The sequence below is a fragment of the Hyla sarda genome, chromosome 1 (assembly GCF_029499605.1).
Source record: "Hyla sarda isolate aHylSar1 chromosome 1, aHylSar1.hap1, whole genome shotgun sequence".
In the NCBI taxonomy this organism is placed as follows: Eukaryota; Metazoa; Chordata; class Amphibia; order Anura; family Hylidae; genus Hyla; species Hyla sarda.
This window is the reverse complement of record NC_079189.1, coordinates 441,610,561-441,635,350: the sequence shown is the minus strand read 5'-3', so window position 1 is coordinate 441,635,350 and position 24,790 is coordinate 441,610,561. Positions and strand designations below refer to the sequence as shown.

Here is a 24,790-nt window from a genome sequence, read left to right as displayed (position 1 = left end):
GACACCATGCATTCTACGCGTTCGGAATTTCATTGATATAAAGCTGCTCATTACGAATAGTCATGTCAGGATCTTTAAAGGCAAAGTACAGACCTCACTAACCAATCTCCCTCTTTACAATGTGTGCTTCTGCCCATACAATGCGTCAGTTGGAGACTAATGTTAGAGACTAATCCTCAAAAAAGGAATGGTTTCAGATTCTTGCCCTGGCACTAACTAGCAGTCAAAACTAAGGATGGGCACACCTTTGGCACAAATGAATGGGCAAAATAACCCCTCAAATAAAGTGCTTTATAAGCAATTGGGAAGTGTTGGGAGGGAGATTTAACAAAACAAGGCAGTGTAAAAGTTGCAAACTGGTTGCTTTCATCTGACAACCTTTCCTCTGCACAGGTTTAAAAAGTTTCTCCCTAGATGTTTAGATCCTTCTCACATCAGCTAAAGCAGCTATATCAAATATTTAAGGCAAAAACAAATCATATGCCCTGGAACATAAAGCTATAATACTGCCATATAATAGCAGCGACTGTGGGACCAAAGACCCATGAAACAAAATGCAAATCCTGGCATTCCAACACAATGTTACCTATTAGAACAAACTTTGAAAAGGCCATCTTTTCTGTTACAATTCACACGTCAGATTGTGACAGAGAAGAACATTGATTGCTGCTAAAATGACAGAGCATGACAGACTAATAGATGTAGGACCAATATATAAAATCCCCAAAAGGGGAAGGGTGCAGAGAATAGGTGTTTTATCTGGACTAATACAATTACATTTATGAACACTCACCAGATGGATTCATTCTCAGTTTAAATTTATTCAATTAAAGAGTCATCCTAGCAGGGTCAACACAAAAAATAACCCAACTCAATCCATTCCATTGAAAACCCCCCTAAGGAAATGTGATATTGGACTGGATTTATATGTCCGTTTGTAAAGGACCACACCCTAGAACATTCCTAGCCAAGATATAACCATTATAGGATTCCAGCACAGTTTCAAACTGGTTTTATTTGTTACTTTGGATGACTATAAATAAGTGTTTCCACTATGGAAAAAGAAAGTGAACACAGTACATTTTCATGACTGGGGAATGGATTTGTTTCTGAAGAACTCATCTGAAGGACAAAAGCTTAGAAAAAAAACAACCTGAATGTTTAAATTCAGTTCTTTTTCCTTAGATATAAGTCCCTTGTAAAAAATAAAAGAACAAGGCTCTAGTTGACTTATTGCTTCTCTTCTCTTTCTTGCTTGCCTTCCTCTTTGTCTTGAACCTTGCTTTCCTCCTTTACAGTGAGTTCTTCTAGTTTCTCGGCCACTTTATCAGCACTATCATTTTTGGTCACATCTGCTGGGGGTAAGAAGTAATAAGGTTATTTAGCAAAAGCACTTGAAACTAGAAGACAAAGAAATTTAAAGAGGACCTGTGGCCTATCCCCAAAGAGATTACCATAAAATAGTGTAGGGTGCCCAAACCACACACTTTACAGTTCATTAATACACCCTCCCATTTCTGAGATTTATACTACTACTCTGTGCTTTCTCCTGTCCTATCAGACAGCACAGAGAAGTGCAAACCCACCCTCACTTACTGGACTTTGTTCATGCCTGTGCTTCAGCTTGGACAAAGCTGGTGTGCAGTGTACCCGGTTATTGCGGCTCCCTGCCATTGCAGGTTTGCACACCCCCATTCAAGTAAATAGCCGGACACCATGATCGTACACTATTACAGCATTGACTGTGTTTACCTGGAGTCTTGCGGCTTTCAAAACTCCCACAGCAAGAGGTCTACTGTATTGGCATACTTGACATTATAAGTATCGGACCCTTATCTAGCTGTTTGGGATTTATTTATAACCTTACACTATATGGGAGATTTATCAAAACCTGTGTAAAGGAAAAGTTGCCCATAGCAACCAATCACACCGCTTCTTTCATTTTTAACAAGGCCTTTGCAAAATGAAAGAAGCGATCTGATTGGTTGCTATGGACAACTGGGCAAATTTTTACTTTACACAGGTCTTGATAAATCTCCCCCTATATATTTGTACCATAGTATAACAATCTGTACTTTATGCAATTTCTCTATTGTTTCCCCTGAGGACACCGTTACATCTCGGCAGAAACGCGTCGAGAAACCAATGAGAGGTCACGATCTTATGTGTGACAGTATAATTTAGTACATGAGTAGTCAATTCTATCAGTCACTTGTATAGTGTTTCACCAATTGGGACCCTTGATTGTGAAGACAGTCCATGCACACATCTGGGTCACTGAACGATTTTGTCTGGCAGCACATTGCTTTTAATTCCCAGGACTGGGACATATAACCTACAATATTTTAATTGGTTATTAGTAAAAGTTATGTTTTAAATTAGTCCCTGCCCATTCAATTTGTTTGTACCAAGAGTCTTGCATTTTCCGGAAGCTGCAGTGATGTCACTGTGCTCCTGGAACACCGACTGCACACCATGCCTGCTGCTGGATTAAAGATTATAACTGCTGAACGGGACCATGGATCAGGGGAAGGCATGTATCAGTGTCGTCTGCACGACCTGCTTATACCAAAAGGTTAGTACGGATGAGTTTCCCTTTAGTTTTAGAATGGTAGTGAATGAGGTGACAGGCAGGATTCCAGGGTCAGGCGAAGTGAATATTTTACATTTAGGGGTGTGTATGACTAATACACAATGCATAACTGTATAATCCTGCCCATCACCTCCCACAATTAAAAGTTTACTCATCTGATAATTAGCTTGATTGTCGGGCAAACTTTAAACCCTCATATAGGGAATGTGAGGGCCTATCACTATAGTAATAGTAACATCACCTGCCATCTCTTAAGCAAGCCCACTATATAGTCTGTTAGAACACAACTTTTATACATGTACAAGAGTACACATTTACACAAGTGCAACAGTCACCTCTGTAAAAGGAGGTGCAGGCACCATCAGCTAGGGCATGGGAAAGTAACAGACCATACCTTCATATCCTTTGCCTGCAGCTTGAGAACTTATACCTGTGCTGTTTTTGTATTTTGGCTAACTAGTCAGAGGAACCAGCCGAGTAGCAGCAACATGCAATCCCCCGACCTGCAAATTGGCATACATGGCAAGGATGTAGAATGGCGCTGCTATTTGGCCGACCCCTCCAACAAAACAGCAGTTTACAAGCTGCGACAAGATACAAAAATATGGTCTGTTACATCCCCTATGCCCTAATTGATGGCGCCTGCAGCCTCTTAATTGTAACTGTTTGGAGTTAAATAATGTCTGTATGATAGCTCAGTATGTTTTTTTGCCTAAAAATAGATACGATTAAAGATTACATTCCTAAAATTGTCCTAAACTACTGAATACAGATCAGATTTAAAAATGGATGTATTTTCTTCACCATAACAAGTGTATGTGGACTTCTATGGGCAGTTTTGGGCTGAAGATCAGCATTTCATGAAGGCTGCATTTTTATTTTACAGCGTCCAAATCCAAGTGTCCTTGTAGAAAAACATGCAAGTAAATTAAACCATGTACTATGCTAGGTTATTGTAAACTAGGAGACCACAAGGACAAAAATGCCAGTGTAAGCTGGACCCATATGGGGAAATTTACCTTTGGTAGTACACCTTTTTTCTTGTTTTGCGCAGTTGCTGTTTTTGTTCTTTTTAAGAGCATTTTTGAAAGCAGCGTATTGTTTGAGGCACTATGGAGAATTTTTTGCAGTGAGCATGAGTATCATGTGCGCCAAATATTTGTTGGCGCACAACCTACATTTTTGAGCAACCCTACACCACCTTATAGGAAACGTACAAATGTGTCAGATGCCAGAGCACGAAGCATAAACCAAGCTCTGCAGAATCTGTGCACCATTTTGGTAAATTTTCAGAAAAAAAATATAATATTATAATATATTATATAATATAATATTATATTATATTATATTATATTATATATATATATATATATATTATATATATATATATACACACCAAAGTAAACAAGGGTAAAATCTCGACTACCTCACAACAACATTGATAAGAGTATAAAAATGTGGGGTATTCATAACTTATACGCTTACCACCCTAATTGCCACTATACAAAACAACAGCCACTAAAATATAGAAAATTAACATTCTACCAATATCCCATAATCAAAAACCACATTTCCACAGCAAAGAAAGTGTTTAGATGATCATGGTGTTTATATAGCAGACTGAAAAAGCGCTGTAACTGGAGTTTGCAGTTCAGCACAGAGTGAGTCTGCAGCAAGAGAAGGCTAAACTTTTTACCTTTAGTTGCTTTCTCCTTTACTTCATTTTTACATTCTTCAAATTTTGCTTTGAACTTTTGGGCATCTGTATTTAAAGAGACAAAAAAATTAAACATGTGTTATAAGCAAACAAAACCACAGTGAAGGAATCTATGCCATTAGTACGATAAACTTCACAATATTACCAAACCTCTAGCAGTCAAGCCCTGCTGTTTCTCAATGGCAATGTTATATTTCTAACTGGAATAATATGTATGCAAAAGTCCTGGCCTAACCATGTGTCTGATGACCAGAATAATAAGACCACTATGACACCTACTAACAGAATGAATGGGCTATGGCACTGAATTATACTGTGTGCAACACAACTATAGTCAGAGCCCTAACAGCTTTTGATATCATATGGCTAGTTAAAAAGAGTACTAATGTATATCCGATACCTACATCAGCATACTGCTGGGCGGTATGACCAAATTATTCATTCGAAGGGGGGGATCCGACCAGTATTGTGGTATAGGAAAAATTCATATTGTACAGAATAAAAAACGTATTCGGTATGAACTGATATATCACCCAGCACTACATCAGCATAACCCATTTTATTGTTCATCATGGTATTTTTTCTGGGAGCTGCTCCTTAACCCCTTCAGGTTACCATAAGGACATGTTCTCAGTACAGCAGCTGCACAAATTAGAGCAGAAAACCACTAAACTACCAAGCCAGTAAACTTCCCTGTAATGTGATGCATAGTGCACAATTACAACGTTTACTTTTTATATCTTTATACAACATAAAATACTCACTCTCTGCATTTAAAAAGCGAATGGCCAGTAGTTCAGGTTTTGGTGCTTCATCAGCATAATCTGCATATGTATTCCACACCCATGCTCTGTCACTACCTGCGTTGGGTTTTAGCTCCATTGATGGCACCACTAAAAGGAAGAGGATATTTAAGTCAGACTTATTTCAGCAGTAGTCATTACCACAGGTGTAGATCTAGGAACAAGCAATACTTTTTGGCTAAAGCAATAAGAATTGAGAAATGTTTAATGGCATTTGCTACGTGCCTCTATGTATATGTAAGAAAGTTTGTTAGAAACTGAAGTTTGCAGCTAGAGATGAGAGAACTTACAGTAAATTTGATTCGTCACAAACTTCCTGCATAAATTAGTTCAACTTTCAGGTGCTCCGTGGGCTGGAAAAGGGGGATACAGTCCTAGGAGACTCTTTCCTAGGACTGTATCCACCTTTTCCAGCCCACCAGAGCACCTGAAGGCTGAACTAATTTACGCAGGATAAGTCATCAACTGCCGAGCCGAGAAGTTTGTGACGAATCGAATTTACTGTAAGTTTGCGCATCTCTATTTGCAGCACTTGCTGTTTAAATTTACTCCAATCTGCAGCACATTTCACCCAATGGAGTTGTCAACTGAATGCTTGTTCATCTGACAACTATTCCTCCTGACTGCCCCCTACCCCATGCACTCTTGGTTCAAGCCAAGGATGTTCTGGCCGCTGCTTATATGACACATATGCATCAGAGGCTCCATCCAGGGTCCTGTGTTACAGATTCGGGGCAAGGCGTATTTTTGTTTGTCAAACCATGTTAAATGAACAGAGATCCGAGACCCAAAATGAGCCCATTAAAGTCAATGGGGGAGATTTATCAAAACATATCCCGGGGAGAACTTTGACCAATTGTCCATAGCAACCAGATTGTATATTTTGTTTTTCAGAGGCCTTTCAAAAATGAAAGAAGCTATCTGATTGGTTGCTATGGGCAACTGGTCAACTTTTCCTTAGCACAGATTTTGATAAATCTTCCCCAATAAGCTTATTGGAAAACATTGGTGTCCATTATCCCAGCTCCATTTTTTGGTATTGAACAAAATCTGTGATGGAGGCCCAAACAAAGCCTTCCACACAGAAGTGGGCATAGCCATACATCAGAAAAATGTTAATTTTAAATGGGATCAGTCTGATCATCTAAGGCTAACTGCAGGACTAGTAGAGAACACAAGTCAGAAACATTTTAACGGCAAGTCTTTATATCCTACCATAATGATTAGCACAGATTTTCAGTGTCTTATCTCTCCTCATCAAAAGGCGGATTGTTCCCCTTTCCTTGTGTTTAAGAAGTTTCACGTCACCAGTGCCTCGTTCTTTCCACTCTGGGGGGTCATTTTCAGAAGCAAATCGAAACAGTTTTGCCCTCCTGCAGAAAGGTGCATTTGTTATATTGTAATAGTGACAAAAGTATTTAACCCCTTAAGGACCAAGCCCATTTTCACCATAAGGACGGGAGAATTTTTTGAACATCTGACCACTGTCACTAAGGATTATTAACTCTGGAATGCTTTTACTTATGAAACTGATTCAGAGATTGTTATTTCGTGACATATTCTACTTTAACAGAGTGGTACATTTTTCTCGATACTTGCATCATTTCTTGGTGAAAAATCCAATTTTTCTAACTTTGAAGCTCTCTGCTTGTGAGGAAAATAGACATTCCAAATAAATTATATATTGATTCACATATACAATATGTCTACTTTATGTTTGCATCATGAAGTTGACATGTTTTTAACTTTTGGAAGACACCAGAGGGCTTCAAAATTCAATTTTCCAATTTTTCACCAAATTTTCTAAATTGGAATTTTTCAGGGACAAGTTCAAACATGAAAAAACCAAATTAGACCAAAAAGGGGACTATAGAGGCCAAGGAACACAACTAATTACCTAACCCCAAGGCCATAGCCTGGGGTGCAAAACACCTCTAAATAGTACCCCCTAAAACATAACTTTTATTATATATATCCAATTAAAAAAATTAATGTAAACCCAGTGAGATAAATATTAAAATTGGGATGTCAGGTAGGTTAGTGCTTGTGAGATCTGAGCATCATTGCTCCACTGTCAAGGGTTCTGCAGTAGCCCTGTACGCCTACTCTGACACCAACTAAAAACACTAGATTGCCGCCCCTACATGTTTTGCAGTCTCCACGGCGTTTTCAAGAGGCAAACTGTGGCAACAACATGCTGGAGTAGACTCCAACTTTACCTTTTCATAAGGGGTTAAAGGAGATAAAGCCCAACAAAATGTGTTAGGCAATTTCTCTTGAGTATGGAAATACCCCATATGTGGCCCTAAACCTCCAGCTGTTGCAAAAATACAACTTCCAGCATGCCGGGGGTTGCAGTTATGCACACTGGTAGCAAAACACAGAGTTTGTTACTTAACTCAGTGTGCCTCCAGCTGTTGCCAAACTACAACTCCCAGCATGCCCGCTATTTGCAGCCATCATAAAATCGCCCTTGTAGTCTACATTGGGGGGGTATACTGTAAACTTGATATAGGCTGCTGCCTTTACCCATGGTTCCTGTGCCCCCCAATACATCAACAGGAAAATTACTAACTGCCTTGGATTGTGTTTTACATCTGGGATACACATGAAAACGTACATTTTAAATAACTCTTCTTCATCTTCTTCAAGAGTCTTAATCTCTTGCTCCGGCAATGAAACAATGGGATCAAAATGAGGATCGTGATTGGCTTCTTCTGTGTTTTCAACAGAGGTTTCATGCTCCTCTTGGGGCTCCTGAAATAAGAGAAAATTTAGTTTAGCCACTAAGTCAGGGGGAAAAAAAAAAAGCAAGAGGGAAACAAAAAACACACACACACACACACACACACTTCCATTTACTAGCAAGTGTCACTGGGTACTGCTTATGTCAAGTTTGAAATATTTTGTCTGTTCCTTAACCCCATAAGGGCACAACCCATTTTGGCCTTGAGGACAAAAAGGAATTTTCCATTATTTTGAGTTTTTTTCCTCCTCACCTTCGAAGAGCCATAACTTATATGAGGGCCATATGTTTTTGTAATGACATCTTTCATTTTACCATAAAATTTACAGTGCAGCCAAAAATATTTATGGTGGGAAATAAAAAAAAAATGCTACTTTTTTTTTTAAAACTAAAGTAGGGATTCTGCCATATCCCTACTTTTACAAAGAGGAGGGCGAGGGGGGAAAAAAAAAAAAAAGTTTTGATAGAATTGTGCTGAACAAGTGCTCTGTCAACATATTCTCAACAATAGCAGGCCAGCACGGCTTTAAGGGTTTAAACACTGACCCAATGGACTGATTTCTGAACATCACTGCCACAGAAGTTAAGCTACAGAGTCCTTACACAGAGGCAGTAAAGCACTAATCCTAAAGGTCACATTGTAGCTCCTTGTCACAGTAGAAACAGTAGGTGGAATTTCTGCAGCATCCCATTTGGACATTATTCCAGTCTGTCCACTTTCCCATTGCAACTAAAGAGAGTCTCCGCCCTGTGCAGGAACTGGACCACAGCTGTCAGTGGATTGTGTATTAATCACCGGTAGATGGCATGGGCTCCATTCATTTCTATGGGAGCACCGGAGATGCCCGAGTGCTTTACTCAGGTCTCTTCGGTGGTCCCATTAAAATGAACAGAGCACATGCTGTCTGCAACACATGTTCCACACACAGAGTCGGGTCCCGTTCTCATGAGATCATGGTCCTAGCAGTCGGACTCCCCCCCCTCCCCACTTTCAGCTACTTATACCCTATCCACAGGACAGGGAATAGGTTTGTATTGGCTGGAGTTTAATTAATTACTCTATATTACTCATTTAAATGAAAAATTTGTTTTTGTAAATAGGAATACCCCTTTAGGGTGTATTCACATGTACAGTGAGCTACAGATTTGTAGCCGAGTTCAGTTAACTATTTACATTGAAATCTGCAGCTTCAAATCCTGCACATCAAATATGCGAGTGAGTAGACCCTTAACTGTACTTTTTAAAAATATTTAATCATATTCAAGGATGGGGGAAAAAAAGTGTCCACTCAACAATCACCTCAGCCAGAGATAGGAGAGTGTACACCAGTAGTCTAAAAATGTTTGCTAAATTACAACTCAGCCTTCCCTGACAGTTGCAGTTTTCCAACAGCTGGAGGTCCAGTTTGGGGACAGTAGTACACACTTTGGGGGAGATTTATCAAAACCTGTCCAGAGGAAAAGTTGCTGTTGCCCATAGCAACCAGATCGCTTCTTTAATTTTTGAAAAGGCCTCTGATAAATGACAGCAGCAATCTGATTGGTTGCTATGAGCAACTCAGCAACTTTTCCTCTCCCCCTTCCTATGTTTGGGCAGAACAATAAGCACATAGCAGTGGAGATTGGAAGTAGTTGAAGACTTTCCTTTAAAAGGCGTACGCCAGTAAAACGTTTTATCTTTCCTCTGTGCCTGGGCTGCAAAACGTAGAATAAACTAACTTACCTTTCGCAAATCCCCTGGTGCGCCGATATCGCTCTTCTATCTTCTGTGCCCATTGATAACTGCAGGGTGATGTAACGGGCCTGGGCAGCAGGGAGAAGGCAGGCCCAAGCCTGTTACATGACACTGCACTCAGCGTATCACCGGCTGAGGCGGGACATCACTGCGGCCGCCAAAAAGCTGAGCGCAATGTGGTAGGATGCGAAAAAAGACCAGGCACAGAACAATATCGGCATACCTGGGTAGCAGAAGAAGGCAAGTTAAAGTTTGCTATTTTACTTTTTGCACCCCAGGCACAGAAGATAGATAAAGGTTTAACTGGAGTACTTTTCCAATCTATTGTGGCTTCTTAAAGAGAATCTCATCAAACCATATTTTCTAAACTAACTCAGATTATATACCCTAACTACTTCTAACACCTCTCCTGCCCTTGAGAAAAAAATTCTGAGCTTTAAAAAGATGTGTATCATACCTTTCCCCTGGCTCACCTTGTCTTAGCTCCCAGCAGGAGAAAGTAGGTGTCCCCCAGCAGGCGCAATGTCACTGAGGCCGGCGAGAGCTGTGTCTCACCATGCATTTCCTGAGTTTGGACTTCTGCAAGTCTAAACTAACAGTTTGACTTGCGCAGGGACCAGAACAGAGCCACCTAGTGGCCATTTTTTTCAATCACATTAAAAACATATAAAGGTTGAGAATTTTAACAGCAAGTAAATAGCAAAGTGTCTTATAATAACATAAAGAACAATATATTAAGTGTTTAGTTTGGTGAGCTTTATTCTTTAAGGCCCAATACTAACTGTTCATGGTAAAGGGAACTTTTACACAAGTTACAGAATTTCCCATGCCACATCTGCATAAGTAATGATCCTAAGAAAAAGATGTCAACTATCCACATTTAGCAATCACAAAACTGATAGCCATGATTTTACACTTCATTGCCTGATTCTCTCCCTGAAAAATCAAGTATGAAGCCAGGTATCCAATGCTTAGTAACTTGTTGCTAAAGTCCTTCACTTAAGTTTGTTTTATTAACTTGTGTACAAAATGTTTAAGTCTGGATAAAAATTTCATGAGCCAAGTTTAAGCCGAAAGGCAAAAACTTCCATAAGTCAATGGAAAAGCCACCTATACATTACTTTGTCTACAGTATTTTTTATAGTGTTCCTTCCCAGTTCCCACCTTATTCAGCATATACTGTACTTCGTTTTAACATGAAAAGAATTATTATACATCCCAACATAATGGGGGAGATTATAAAACTGTCTAATAGAAAGAATTAGTTACACTTAGTGACCAATAACAGCGCAGCTTTCATTTAATCTTCAACACATGAAAGTTAAAAGCTGATCCCCAATTGGTTGTTATGAGGGGGGCGGTCGTGGTGCAGCGGGATAAATAGCCGATAACTTATACCGGAATATCGGTATAAGTTATCGGCCCTAACCGCCACCGATTATCGGTATCTGTCCTAAAAAAACGATATTGGTCGATCCTTACTTCTGACTTGTCACTAACACATAAGTCCCACTTAGAATGGGAACCATGAGAGCAATATATCAAACCATTTAGACAGCTTTTTTTCATCTAAACTTGTTGCATGTAAAGTCGCAGGCTGGCCCCCGTGACATTTTCTGAAACATTTCATTGTGAAGTGATCTTATTTAGAGCACTTTGTGCAGTGGTCCCTGATTTATCATGTGTGACTGAAATGTTGCACAGGACAGATTTAGAAGTTTTTACAGGGCAGGTCAACCATGCCCTTTAGGGACTATCCGAATGACTATGTGACAATTAGAGATAAGCGAAGTTACAATAATTTGATTCGTCACAAACTTCTCGGCTCAGCAGTTGCTGACTTTATCCTGCATAAATTAGTTCAGCTTTCAGGTGCTTCGGTGGGCTGGAAAAGGTGGATACAGTCCTAGGAGAGAGTCTCCAGCCCACCGGAGCGCCTGAAAGTTGAACTAATTTATGCCGGCTAAAGTCAGCAACTGCCGAGCTGCGAGGTTCGTGCCGAATTGAATCACTAAGTTCGCTCATCTCTAGTGACAATTGTATGAAATATGATACAGTCTGCGACATTTAACCAGACTTTTTTTTATTAAGATTATCTAATAAAGCGATCTAGATTTATTAAAGGAGAACTGCGGAGCAACACTTAACTTCCCTTGGGCCCGGGCTGCAAAAACTAAAGAAAAAAAAAAAAAAAAAATTTTATTCACCTTCCTACGTTCCCCCCCCCCCCCATCAAACTGCAGTCAGCGTAACGTCGGCTGCGGCTATGTCCTGCCTCGGTCAGTGATAGGCTGAGTGCACTGTCATGTAAAGAAGGCCCTGCCTTCTCCCTGCTGCCTGGGCTCCTTACATGACAGTGCGCTCAGCCTACCACCACCCGAGGTGGGACAACCCTGCGGCCGAGGATACACTGACTGCAGTGTGACGATCCAAACCCAAGAAGCAGAACAGCACCGGAGGAACGAGATGCAGATATTGGCGCAACATAGGAAGGAGAATTACAGTTAGTTTTTTTAGTTTTTGCAGCCAGGGCACAGGGGGAGGTGAGTGTTGCACAGCAGTTCTCCTTTAAAGGGGTGGTTATGAATTCAGTTCTTTATGTGGACATTTAACCAGACTAAAGTAGAACAATTCTGTGATTATTCATCAAAGTATGTGCACCATTTGTTAAATTTAGCGCACATCTGCCACATTTGCAGACTGATAATGGCGATAACTCACCTCAAATTATTTTTCAGTCTTCATACAATCTGCTGCTCCACTGCTTTTCATCCAAAATGACATGTAACCTGATGCTTTTGTGATGGGGTTAATGTCATGAAAGGCTAACAGCGAACGGCTACCATGGTTACATGACCTGTATAACGCCACAATTAAAGTGAAAGACTTCAGCAGAATTAAAGGTGTATTCCAGCCCCAGGAAAAAATTAGCTACTTAGCTAGCATACAGTGAAAAGCACACTCACTTGCCCCGATCCCCAGCCGCTATTCATATGGCTCCAGGGCACCTGCACAGGCACTGCCCGCTCAGCATGTGACTGGGCACCAGGGGACAGCAGAGACACCAGGGGACAGCAGAGACACCAGGGGACAGCAGAGAGAAGAATAGCAGCACATCAGGGCAGATGAGCATGTCTTTTTTCAAGCACTGTGGCTCACTTGTATTTTTTCTTACAAGACTGGAGGAATTCAAGGATGATCGGCTGAAGTCTGAAAAAGCCAGTAGAGAGATCCTGCCACGAGATCATAAGTGTAAACTCCACAGGGAACGTTGTGGCCAAAAGACTTAGACATATTTCCAGAAGTCCCATAGATTTACACGTAAGGATGTCCCCATGCCATATATTTTTTATTTTTTTTTAAACATCGAGAATAATGTCTGATACTTTAAGTACTGGTACTCACTGATACCGATATTTTCTTTTAAAGGGGTAGTCCAGTGGTGAAAAACTTATCCCCTATCCTAAGGATAGGGGATAAGTTTGAGATCGCGGGGGTCCGACCGCTGGGGCCCCCTGCGATCTCTCTGTACGGGGCCCCGGCTCTCCGCCGAGATAGCAGGTGTCGACCCCCGCACGAGGCGGCGGCCGACACGCCCCCTCATTACATCTCAATGGCAGAGCCGGAGATTGCCGAAGGCAGCGCTTCGGCTCTGCCATAGAGTTGTATTGAGGGGGCGTGTCGGCCGCCGCCTCGTGCGGAGGTCGACACGCCCCCTTCCCGCGGGCTGTCGGGGCTCCGTACAGGAGATCGCAGGGGGCCCCAGCGGTCGGACCCCCTGCGATCTGCAACTTATCCCCTATCCTTAGGATAGGGGATAAGTTGCTCACCACTGAATCACCACTGGACTACTCCTTTAATGAGAAAAAGAGGGGGGGGGGGGTCATTTTTAATTCGGGGGAAGGGCTTTTTTTATATTAAAAATAAAACTCAAATTTTTTTGCTTCTCCTGTGTCACCCAGCTTTCCTGACATAGGGGGAAATTTATCAAAAACTGTAGAGGAAAATTTGTCCAGTTGCCCACAGCAACCAATGAGATTGCTTCTTTCATTTTTCAGATGTCTCTTTAAAAATGAAAAAAGCGATCTGATTGCTATTGGCAACTTTTCTCTGCACAGGTTTTGATAAATCTCCCCCATAGTCTCTACAGGAGACCGGGAAATCTGGGCGACAGGTATGTGTAATTTTAGTATGTGAGGGGAGGGGACAGGGAGATTACCTGCTTATCCACAGGATAGGGGATAACATGCTGATCCGTGAGAGTTGGACCGCTGGGACCCGCCCTGAAGCTGGGTTCTCACCACGTTTTTTGCAACACAGTTCCCATATACACTTTCAATTTGAAAACCGCACGGAACCGTATTGAAAACCGTATGCTAAAAGATCGGGTTTAGAGATTAGCAAACTTACAGTAAATTTGATTCGTCACGAACTTCTCGGCTTGGCAGTTGATGACTTATCCTGCATAAATTAGTTCAGCTTTCAGGTGCTCCAGTGGGCTGGAAAAGGTGGATACAGTCCTAGGAAAGAGTCTCTAGCCCACCGGAGCACCCGAAAGCTGAACTCATTTATGCAGGATAAGTCATCAACTGCCGAGCCGAGAAGTTCGTGACGAATCAAATTTACTGTAAGTTCGCTCATCTCTAATCAGGTTGTGTCCATTTTGCATCCTGTACGGTTTTGTTGTTTTTTTTCCCATCCCCAAAACCATAGTCTACCATGGTTTTTGGTCCAGGCGAAAAACCGTAGAGAACTGTATGTGCGGTTCCATCCAGTTTTCACCAAACGGTTTTTGACTGCATTTTTTTTTTCTTGGAATTTCAATCAAACAAGTGAAACTTTATTCATAATGGAGTGAAAAGTTAAAAACTTCTCTTCTTAAAAAAGGGATGCAACCGGACATCATTTTTCAAACCATATACGGATTAAAATTTGTACACACGTTTTAATACAGTTTGGTCAGGTTTTGAGGAATCCGTTTTGTCAAAAACCTGATATGGGAACTGTATGGCAAAAACGTGGTGTAAACCTAGCCTGATACACAGAATGGGGATGTAAGTCTCCCTGGAATGAAGGGCACTGCTCCATTTATTCTTTATGCAGCAGCTGAACATTTAGCGGCACCAAAGAAAATAAATGGAGCATTGCCTGTGAAGACTGCGTATGTGCATTGCTATTTTTTTCATTGTACATCAATGGAGGTTCCAGCGGGCGGACCCTCGTCGATCAGAGTTATCCCCCTATCCTATGGATAGGGGATCACATGCTGAGATGGTAATAGCCCTTTAACCCACTTAAAGGAGAACTCCAGAACATAAAAATTGTTGCCCATAGTGCCGACAGTAAAAAAAAAAAAAAGATGTACATGCCTTCCTCCACTCTCCCGGGGCCTCCGGTAACCGGCTCCGGTCTCCGCCGCGATCCACTTCCTGGTTGCCGGATGAGTCCTACTGCGCTCAGCCAATCACCGGCCGCAGTGAAGTCCCGACTCAGTCAACGATAGGCTGAGCGGCAGTGTGACGTTTTCATCCCCAGGTGCCGGTGTAGTGAAGAATTTTGTGTCCTGAAGCGTTTTCACACTGCCGCTCAGCCTATCACCGGCCGAGTCTGACTTTGCTGCGGCTGGTGATTGGTTGAGCGCAGTATGACTCATCCGACCACCAGGAATTGGATCGCGGTGGAGACCAGAGCCGGCTACCGGAGGCACGGAGGAAGGTATGTACATCTTTATTTTTTTACTGCTGGCAATATGGGCCACAATTTTATATTCTGGAGTTCTCCTTTAAGGACATGGGCCATAAACGTACGTCCTGATGCACTGGAACTTAGTGCACCAGGACGTACAATTGCGTACTATACATAACGCAAGCACCGGAGCCGGCAATGGCAGACATCAGCGATCGCGCTGTCCGCCATTACCCCTCATATACCGTGATCAATACAGAGCACTGCATCTTTGGTAATGCGGAGCCTTAAATCGCTCATCTGATCCCCCACAGCATGACTGCAGCAATAAGATCAGCCAAGATGGTGGACGGACATGCCCTCACCTACCTTTGTACCCAGCATCATCTGATGAACTAGAGATGAAGATCGCCAATAATACTGATCAGTGCTATGCCTATGCATATAGCACTGAACAGTATTAACCATACTATTGCTATAAATAGTCCCTTATCTGGACACAAGTTTCTCCATAATTGCATTATAACATTTTCCCCAAATAATCCAAGTTTGGCAGATAAGCTTTAAGCTTTTTCCAGCATCAGGGAACCATCAAAAAAACATAATGCTTATCCATTCAATGGATTCTTTCCCACAGGATGCCATACACAAGATAGCCTATCACACTACTCCATACTTTTTTTTGCTGTTTACTTAGGTACTGTATACTGCACCTCTATCCCACTATACTAGGCCTAGACACACAGCATGTATATGAGGAGCCTTCCCACACAATGTGAACAGGACCTTAGAATAAAGTTCTGAGACCTCTCCCCTATCTCTGCCTTGTGTGTGAAGGAGGAGTGGAGGCGGCAGACATGTCTCTGCAGATCCATTCAGGGACCCCACTCACATAAGACAATAGCCCTCTTGTTCCATAAGATGGAGACCGATTATAGCAAGGGTTAACTACTCAGTTGTTGCAAAACTACAATTCCCAGCATGCCCGGACAGCGTGAGGTACACTGGTTGGGAAACACTGCTCTGGAGAAAAGTTCCTGCCTGGAATGATGCTCCGCGCTCCATCCATACACTATGAGCGGTATAGAGGGGACCTCACCCCGCTATGTGCCCACACCTACCACGCTGGACGCCCCTGCCGCCGCTCCTTCAGTTTCCGCCCGGTCCCGTTATGCCCAGTTCACACATCACCCGGCGTCTCCCTCGCCCATGACGATAAGTTGCACTGCCGCCTCAGTGGGCCCCCGCCCTGACACTCACCGGCCCGCCCCGCTCACACACACATTGGACCCAGTGTTAATATAGAACTTTCCCGGCGCCCACATGGTAGAGCCTGGCTGGCGATGCTATATCTACCTTGGTGTCGGCCATCAGGTGGAGGATGGAGGCGGATTACGCGGCACGGTTCTAGATTGCAGGATGTCGCTGTCGGTCCGCGATTTCGCGCTGTTTTTCCTCCCTCCCACTAGCAGCACGTAAAAAAAAACGTGCGTCACGCCGCCTGCCCTAGTACTAATAGATTGCGGAACGTAACGCCGTGCCTATACCAATATGGCGGCCGCGGAGCCTTCACGGTGACGTCATATCCGCTTCGAAGTCAATTTATTTAAAAACAAAAAAATAAATGAATAAATCTCTGTTGGGTGTGTTAAAATGCTAAATAAACACTCTTTCGTGTTCTTTATAACTGATTCTCAGCATTGTCGTTAAGTTTATGTGATGGGAGGAAGTTGACAGCTTCCGGTAACGTGATGCGGTGGCAGAGCTCTTTTCCTGTGACGTCATCAACATGGCTACCCCCATGTGAGAGTCTCATGCAGTGCAAGGTGTAAACTAGAAGAGGTAAATAACGCGGCTGAGTAATGGACACACATGATATGTACTGTCTGCGACGGTAAAGGGCTCGTGGGGTAGGAACTGCTCTGTCTTCAGACAGTGCCGTGTGGGTTGTCACTAGTGATAAATTGTGGCTCTAATCCACTGTTTCCCAAGTAGGGTGCCTCCAGCTGTTGCAAAACTACAACTCCCAGCATGCCCGGACAGCCTTAGGCTGTCCGGGCATGCTGGGAGTTGTAGTTTTGCAACAGCTGGAGGCACCCTACTTGGGAAACACTGATCTAATCTATCTCAGAGAAATTTGTCAGTAAGTGGTAATTGCAAAACTACAACTTCCAGCAAGCCCTAACAGCCATTGGTGGTCTAGGCATGCTGGGAGTTATAGTTCTGCAACAGCTGGATGCACACTGTATGCAAAACGCTGCTATTGGCATACTGTACACATGGCTATAATGGAGGGATAGGTGTCTAGACAGCAAACATCTGATAGGCACAATCCATTCTGTTTAGATTATTCCTTTTAAAGGGGTACTCCGGTGGAAAACTTTTTTTTTTTTTTAAATCAACTGGTGCCAGAAAGTTAATGAGATTAGTGAACGACTTCTATTAAATCTTAATCTTTCCAGTATTTATTAGCTGCTGAATACTAGAGGAAATTATTTTCTTTTTGGAACACAGAGCTCTCTGCTGACATCTGTCCATTTTAGGAACTGTCCAGAGCAGCATATGCAGGGCTGTGGAGTCGGTAGATAAATACTCCGACTCCGCAGTTTTTTGTACTTCCGACTCCTCTGTATTAATATCCGAATGTATTTATAAACACAGTTGAATCCAAGAAGCTGTTCCACCGAGTTCTTCTAAGCTCTTCTAGCAGAGAGAGGTAGTTGGGCAGAAGCCGCTGCTTTATCTTTTGTGTGCTGATCTGCTGCTGAAGATGGGGCAGTGGGAGGATCCAGGAAGGGGCATTTATTATAAAACATGATTTCCCTAGTAGAATCCCATAGACATGTTTAAAGTTTAAGCTAACAATCAGAGTTTACAAGTTTTTATAGCCTTAACTGAATGGCAGCAGTTTTTCCAATGGTTTACAGCTTCAGTCTTGAACTATTGACCCTCCATTCCCTTCACTTATACAAGTGTCTCTAGTCCTGCAAAAAACATATTTACTTAATCCCTTATCAGTGAGAGGCTAGGTTACCCATGGGTTCCCTGTAACAGCAGAACATAACACTATGGAAAGTATAAGTATTGCCGCTCCTAATTGTGCGTTGCGTGCCATATAGTGAAGCACATGAAAACCATGCTTCTTTACGATCGCTTAACGTGTTCATTTTGCAGTTACGTGAGGCACTGCATGCATTGGGCTTTATTCTTAGAGTAAAGAAGTCATTAATTATAACTTTTTGTGAATTGGGACATTTAAACTTGCTTTTTTTTAAATTCCAATCAAAATTTAGTCGGAGTCGGTGCATTGTTTGCCGACTCCGGGTACCCAAAATTTTGACGGACTCCACAGCACTGAGCATATGTTTGCTATGTGGATTTTCTTCTACTCTGGACAGTTCTTAAAATGGACACATATGTCAGCAGAGAGCACTGTGGTCATGATGTCAGCAGAGAGCTCTGTGTTCCAAAAGAAAAGAATTTCCTCTGTAGTATTCAACAGCTAATAAGTACTGGAAGGATTAATATTTTTTAATAGAAGTAATTTACAAATCTGTTTAACTTTCTGGCACCAGTTGATAAAAAAAAAAAAAAAATTTCCACTGGAGTACCCCTTTAAGATACAGTCCATTAGAGTATTTGGCTGATATCACTCTTTAATGCTCTGAATCTGTCATCAGTATCACTAAAAGTTTTATGCCACATTTCTCCTTTAAGCCTATTTCTATTGTACAAGCATTTCTGAAAATGCACTGTTTGAGAGAGGATAGGGGCTAAGTTTATTTTTGCCGGATTTCTCCTTTAATGTCTGTGTTAGTTATTTTCAGGGGACAGCAACAATAAACACTATTATACAAGCTATGCACTCACGACATTGTAGCGGTGTTGTCACATGAAAAGATATAATAAAATATTTGCAAAATATATAATGTGAGATACTGTATACATAGGTCTCATGATTATTGTGATTTATTATGTTTACATAATAGCTGAAAAGTAAGGCTGGCATCTTTGATGAGATGTGCACAATGTACTTTCAGGGAATCGCTAACTGTTTACACCGCATTTCTAATCAAATTCATCAGCAACATTGACTTTTTTTCTAAATTATAATTTTTTTCCTCAGGACCAAACATAACATGGAAGATTTGGGGGATCAGAAAGGCTGCTCTGATCAGGCTAAGATAAATGACACCAAACTTGGGAATGCGGAAGACCACAAAACATCAGATCCCAGTAAACCAGATACAGATGAAACAAAAGCACACGGTGAGGCTGTTCAGCTACAGGAAGATGCTGCAAAAATTGGAGATGACATAGTCCACATGGAGGAGGATGATGATAATGATGCAGCAGAAGCAAGTGAACCTACAGCCAAGATGTGTGATGATCCAGAGGAAACCAGTGGTGATGGAATGTATAGATATATTAAAGATGATCTTTTCACATCAGAGATTTATAAAGTAGAGATCCAAAACCTGCCAAAGTACATTGGTTTCAATGACGTTAAGAAATTCCTTGCTAAATATGGATTAAATCCTCATAAAATTAAACTCATGCAGAGACAAACATTTGCTTTTGTAACTTTTAAAAGTGAGGAGGAAAGAGACAAGGCTATGAAAGTCATACATGGAGTGATGTGGAAGAACCGATTATTGACTGTCCGGCTTGCAAAACCCAAAGCTGACCCTATAATGAAGAAGCGAAAACAAGATGATGATGAAAAGGAGCAGTCGGGTAATAAGAGGAAGGCTGTACAGGAGAACACACAGGAGGAGCCCCTCAGCAAGCAGATTGCAGATGTAGTCACTCCTCTGTGGCAGGTTCCATATGAAGAACAACTGAAAATGAAAGAACAAGAATGCGAACATGTCATGCAGAGGCTCACAAAGTAAATCTAATCCACCTTTTACGCTCTTTTTACAACATATTTTTGTATCCAGTAGGATTATGGGAAAGGACAGTTGGAGGGTTTTTGCATTTAACAATCTGTCCTCCTATAGTTTAAATAGATTCAGACAATAAGCAGAGGCCTGTGTTATCCTATCCAGCACAAAAACAGACAAAAAAAAAGTCTTGAAAACTAATGAAATTGAGACATCTTGAACTCACGTTTTATAATAGAACTTTACGTATCCATTGAATGGAAATGTCACAAGGGTCTTTATTCTCTTAACACGTGCGTTCAATTGAAACAGAAAAACATGATGTGAAAGAGAGCCTTACTTACACAGGGATGTGGAATTCCTATCGCCCGACGCCCGGGACATGTAGTTCCGGGCGCCGGGCAGGAGAATTTTTCCGGACCTTAGCCCGGCTTCGGACAAGCAGGGCCGGACCTGACAAGTGCTGCGGCGCTCAGCGGTCTGTATGAAGCGGGCTCTGGATTCCTGGCCGTTCCGTACTCTGCAGCCCCCGGGTGTGGAAACTTGTGTCCTCTGAAGGCAGTGCAGGGGGAGGGGAGATGAGAAGCTGTGTACGTCCTCACTCCCCCTGCTCTGCCTTCTTTCTGCAATGCAGACCTGCGGGGGAGATGAGGGGGGCTTGGCTTCTTGCTCCCCGTGCAGACCTGTGTCCTCTGCCTTCGCTCCCCCCCAGCTCTAGCTTCGGAAACCTTCGGAGAGCTGAGGGGAGGAGCTGACGCACATCTCCACGGGGAGCAACACCGCCGCTAATAGGCATCATGCGGCGCTCAGAGGTGTGTATGAAGCGGGCTCCGGACTTGTGCCCGCTCCATACTCTGCAGCCCCGGCTGTTTTCAGTAGCAGGGGGCCACCGCTAATAGCCAGCATGCGTTGATTGCCGCGGCTGGCTATTAACCCTTTAGATCGCCGCTGTCAAAGCTGACAGCGGCGTCTAAAGGGACCTGTGAATGCTCCCAGGTGGGTTAGTGGGGTGGATCATCCCCCGCAGCGTGATCGCAGGGGGGCGATCCCCTATAGCGGTAGCCAGAGGACTTACCTCTGCTTCCTGCTGTCCGGCTCTGTCATTGATAGAGCCTGGCTGGACCAGGCTCTATCAATGGATCGCAGAGCACACAGATCAATGAGTTCAATAGAACTCTATTCATCTGTATGAGGAATCTAATGATTCCTCCTAAAAGTCTAATAAAGTGTAAAAAAAAAAAAAAAATTTTAATAAAAGTTTAAAAGACACACATTAACCCCTTTCATGTTTAAAGTTCAAATCACCCCCTTTTCCTATATAAAAACATATAAACATATTTGGTATTGCTGCGTGCGTAATTGTACGATCTATTCAAATATATCATTATGTATCCCGTACGGTAAATGTAAAAAAAAATGCCAAATCACAGAATTGCAGTCTTTATAATATCCCCAGAAAAAAAGTTAAAAAGCGATTAAAAAGTCAGATCAATACCAAACTGGTACCGATACAAAAAACAGATTATGGCACAAAAAATTTGCCCTCATGCAGCCTGGTATGTGGAAGAAAAAAAAAGTTACAGGGGTCAAAAAATGGCAATTAAAAAAATTTGAAAAAGTTTTTTTAATTGGTTAAACATTATGTAAATTGTACAAATCTGGTATTGCTGTAATCAGGCAGCCTAAAGTATGAAACTAACGTGTTATCTCAACCACAAGGTAAATGGCGTAGAAAAAAACCCACCAAATCTTCAAAATTATCTTTTACTATTTCAATTTCACTTCACCTAATATATATAATTTATTTTATTTTTTTGGGGGGGGGGTCCAGAGAATGTTATGGAACAATTAAAAGTTATCATTATAGTAGGTAGTTATGGCTATTATAGGGGGAGGAGGAAAAAACGAGTGTAAAAGCGAAAATTGGCCTGGACAAGTGGATCGTCTTGAGGGACAAGTAGATTTTGCTCCATTTAAGTCCTGTGGACAGGTAGTTTTTTTTATAAAATTTCCACACCCCTGCTTACATCAGCTGTATTGTGACTGGTTACAAATAGGGGTCAGTTTCCATGATGTTGGCCCACATTTACTAGGATAGGCATATCTTACACCAGTAAAGGAGATAGTTGGAGTGGTTCGTTATTACACAGCTCATACCTCCTTGTAAATCTTGCGCTTTTCGAGCTAACAGTAAATCAAATCTTCACCTACTATAAGCACTTTTCATGTGCACCATTTTCATGCTTGCTTCATAAATTTGACTAAAAATATGCCTATTTTTCTTGCCACTTTTAAAAATTTAGACCAAATTCATCAGTTGCAACTGCTTGTTGAATAGTTTATAACAAAATCTGGCATAAACTGCTCTTTGTAAATATCGGCCATTGTTTTATTACTAAATGGACAGATCCTCTTCTGCCTTATACCCAGAATATATATGTATAAGAAAATCTGCAGCACTACTTATCCAATATAGCAGCGGGTGCCAGCTCCTCTGACCCGATCAAAGTCCATGTAATATAGATGTAGAAAAAGCGCAGCACTCCTCAGGTACGTGAAAAAAATAGTGGTTTATTGGCTCACATAGCAGCAACGTTTCTGTCCTACCATAGGACCATTTTCAAGCTCCTCCTTGAGCTCCTCCTCCTCTGAGATTGAAAATGGTCCTATGGTAGGGCAGAAACGTTGCTGCTATGTGAGCCAATAAACCACAATTTTTTTCATGTACCTGAGGAGTGCTGAGCTTTTTCTACATCTATATATATATATATATATATATATATATATATATATATATATATAATATAGAGAGAGAGAGAGATAGATACCGTATTTATCGGCGTATAACACTCACTTTTAAAACTTAAATTTAAGGCAAAAAGCCTGCCTGCGTGTTATACGCCGATAAATCTGCTGGTCACTGATATAAAGCGGCCGCAGCACCGGCTGCTTGTTAAGTATTAGCAGCACGGCCGCAGCCACTTTAAATCAGTGACCAGCGGTGTCTCCTCCCCACTCTGGAAAACTGTCACTTGTTTTTTCCCGCACTATCCACAGGTACTGGTGGATAGTGCGGGAGACGCTGATTAAAATGAGCCCTACCTTGTCCAGATCTGCCCCACCTTTTAATCAGCGTCTCCCTCACTATCCACCAGTACCTGTGGATAGTGCGGGAGAAAATAAGTGACAGTTTTACTTTTCATTTTCCCTACCTCCCCCCTCCCTCATCATTCCCCCTTTCCCTGCTTTTCATAGTTTTGTTTATTTTCCTTACCTGGCTGCGCTTCTTGCGGGCTGTGGTCAGTGAAGCAGATGAGTGACATCCTCTGCCGGCTTCTCTGCGCGGCATCAGTGACGTCACTTTTCATTTCCTGTAGTCCCCGCCGAAAAGTGACATCCCTGATGCCGCACAGAGAAGCCGGGAGAGAACGTCACTCATCTGCTTCACTGACCGCAGCCCACAAGACAGCCGAAGCGCAGCCAGGTAAGGAAAGGGGAAGAGTGGTCTTCAACCTGCTGACCTCCAGATGTTGCAAAACTACAACTTCCATCATGCCCGGACAGCAGTTGGCTGTCCGGGCATGCTGGGAGTTGTAGTTTTGCAACGTCTTGAGGTCCGCAGGTTAAAGACCACTGGCCCATAAGAGGAACATGATGGGAGGATGATGAGACGGGGAAATGAGGGGGGGGGGGAATTATGGGGGGATGATGAGACAGGGTGGGGGGATGATGAGGGGGACATGATGAGACAGGGTGGGGGAATGATGAGGGGGAATGATGAGACAGGTTGGGGGGGTGATGAGGGGGAAATGATGAGACGGTGGGGGGAGGATGAGACAGGTGAAATGATGATTGGGGGGATGATGAGACGGGGGGAATGATGAGGGGGAAATGATGGGGGGGACATGATGAGACGGGGAAATGATGGTGGGGGGAGACACTAAATGCTTAATGTCTGTATGGCTAGTGGTGGTATATGACAGGGGGATATATTGAGACATGGGGGGTGGCGATGAGAGGGGTAAATATGGCACAGGGACTGATAAAAGGGAAGGAATGATGTGGCACTGGAGGGGACGGGACCAAACTGAGGTGCAGAAGAAAACGAAGTTGTGGGGATGATGTGGCATTTAGTCCAAGTCATTTATTTTACATTTTATTTTTTTTACTTAAATTTCCCTGTTTAAATGGGGGTGCGTGTTATACGATAAATACGGTATAGATATAGAGGATATATATATATATATATATATATATATATATATATATATATATATATAATCTCATCTCAACTAATTGTTGTGCACTCTCTTTTATTAAGGCAAAGGGGGAGAAGATCTGTGATGTTGGAAAATGCAGTGATATCTCATAACCGATATAATAGAAATCATCCTTCTAAAGGCAATCTGTCAGCTCTGTTTGCTGCTAAGAGCTGCAGGCACTGTTGGATAGCTAAGCTGTTGGGATATAAAAGTAAACTGTGCCTTTCCTGGAGATGATGGTTGTTGAAAAACTTATAAAATCACCTTTTTTTTCTCAGACAAGTGTCAAGGAGTTGGAATCGAAATGCTCACGTGCCATATCCTGGCATGCTTCCTCACTTACAACTCTTAGCCCCTCCTTGA

At 42.2% G+C, this 24,790-nt stretch overlaps 2 protein-coding genes and 1 non-coding gene across 6 annotated transcripts in view; 1 reads left to right on the top strand and 2 right to left on the bottom strand.

The window, feature by feature from the left end:
* Positions 1 to 801: 801 nt before the first annotated feature.
* RANBP1 (RAN binding protein 1) lies at positions 802 to 16,795 on the bottom strand. Of its 3 annotated transcripts, none has more exons than XM_056532712.1 (6): positions 16,636 to 16,795; positions 7,734 to 7,870; positions 6,329 to 6,486; positions 5,075 to 5,203; positions 4,290 to 4,355; positions 802 to 1,355 (listed from the first exon to the last, which is right to left on the bottom strand). In XM_056532712.1, exons 1-6 carry the CDS (start codon positions 16,648 to 16,650, stop codon positions 1,231 to 1,233), a joined length of 630 nt encoding a protein of 209 aa, XP_056388687.1. In that variant the 5' UTR covers positions 16,651 to 16,795; the 3' UTR covers positions 802 to 1,230. The 3 variants fall into 3 exon arrangements, with proteins under 3 accessions (XP_056388687.1, XP_056388693.1, XP_056388703.1); XM_056532718.1 differs by having other exon boundaries at positions 802 to 1,352; XM_056532728.1 differs by lacking the exon at positions 16,636 to 16,795 and adding an exon at positions 16,401 to 16,419.
* LOC130345841 (small nucleolar RNA SNORA77) lies at positions 4,137 to 4,264 on the bottom strand. The gene has a single exon (XR_008884303.1). It is a non-coding gene; the product is annotated as a small nucleolar RNA SNORA77 (small nucleolar RNA).
* Positions 16,796 to 16,976: 181 nt separating the features above from the next.
* Positions 16,977 to 24,790, top strand: part of TRMT2A (tRNA methyltransferase 2 homolog A) — a 65,360-nt gene continuing 57,546 nt past the window's right edge. For both annotated transcript variants that reach the window (XR_008846661.1, XM_056532692.1), the window contains exons 1-2: positions 16,977 to 17,121; positions 19,406 to 20,170. Coding sequence is in view for 1 of the 2 variants with exons in the window: in XM_056532692.1 (XP_056388667.1) it covers positions 19,419 to 20,170 (752 nt within the window). In the remaining variant the exon portion in view is untranslated. The remainder of the gene's footprint in view (positions 17,122 to 19,405; positions 20,171 to 24,790) is intronic.

Bases quoted from the DNA above. Each gene is read 5' to 3' on its own strand.
- RANBP1 (XM_056532712.1), bottom strand. The intron at 5,204-6,328 runs GTAGGATATAAA...TCTTCCTTTTAG, and splicing joins AATCTGTGCTAATCATTATG to TGGTGCCATCAATGGAGCTA. The intron at 4,356-5,074 runs GTGAGTATTTTA...CTTTAAATACAG, and splicing joins TCGCTTTTTAAATGCAGAGA to ATGCCCAAAAGTTCAAAGCA.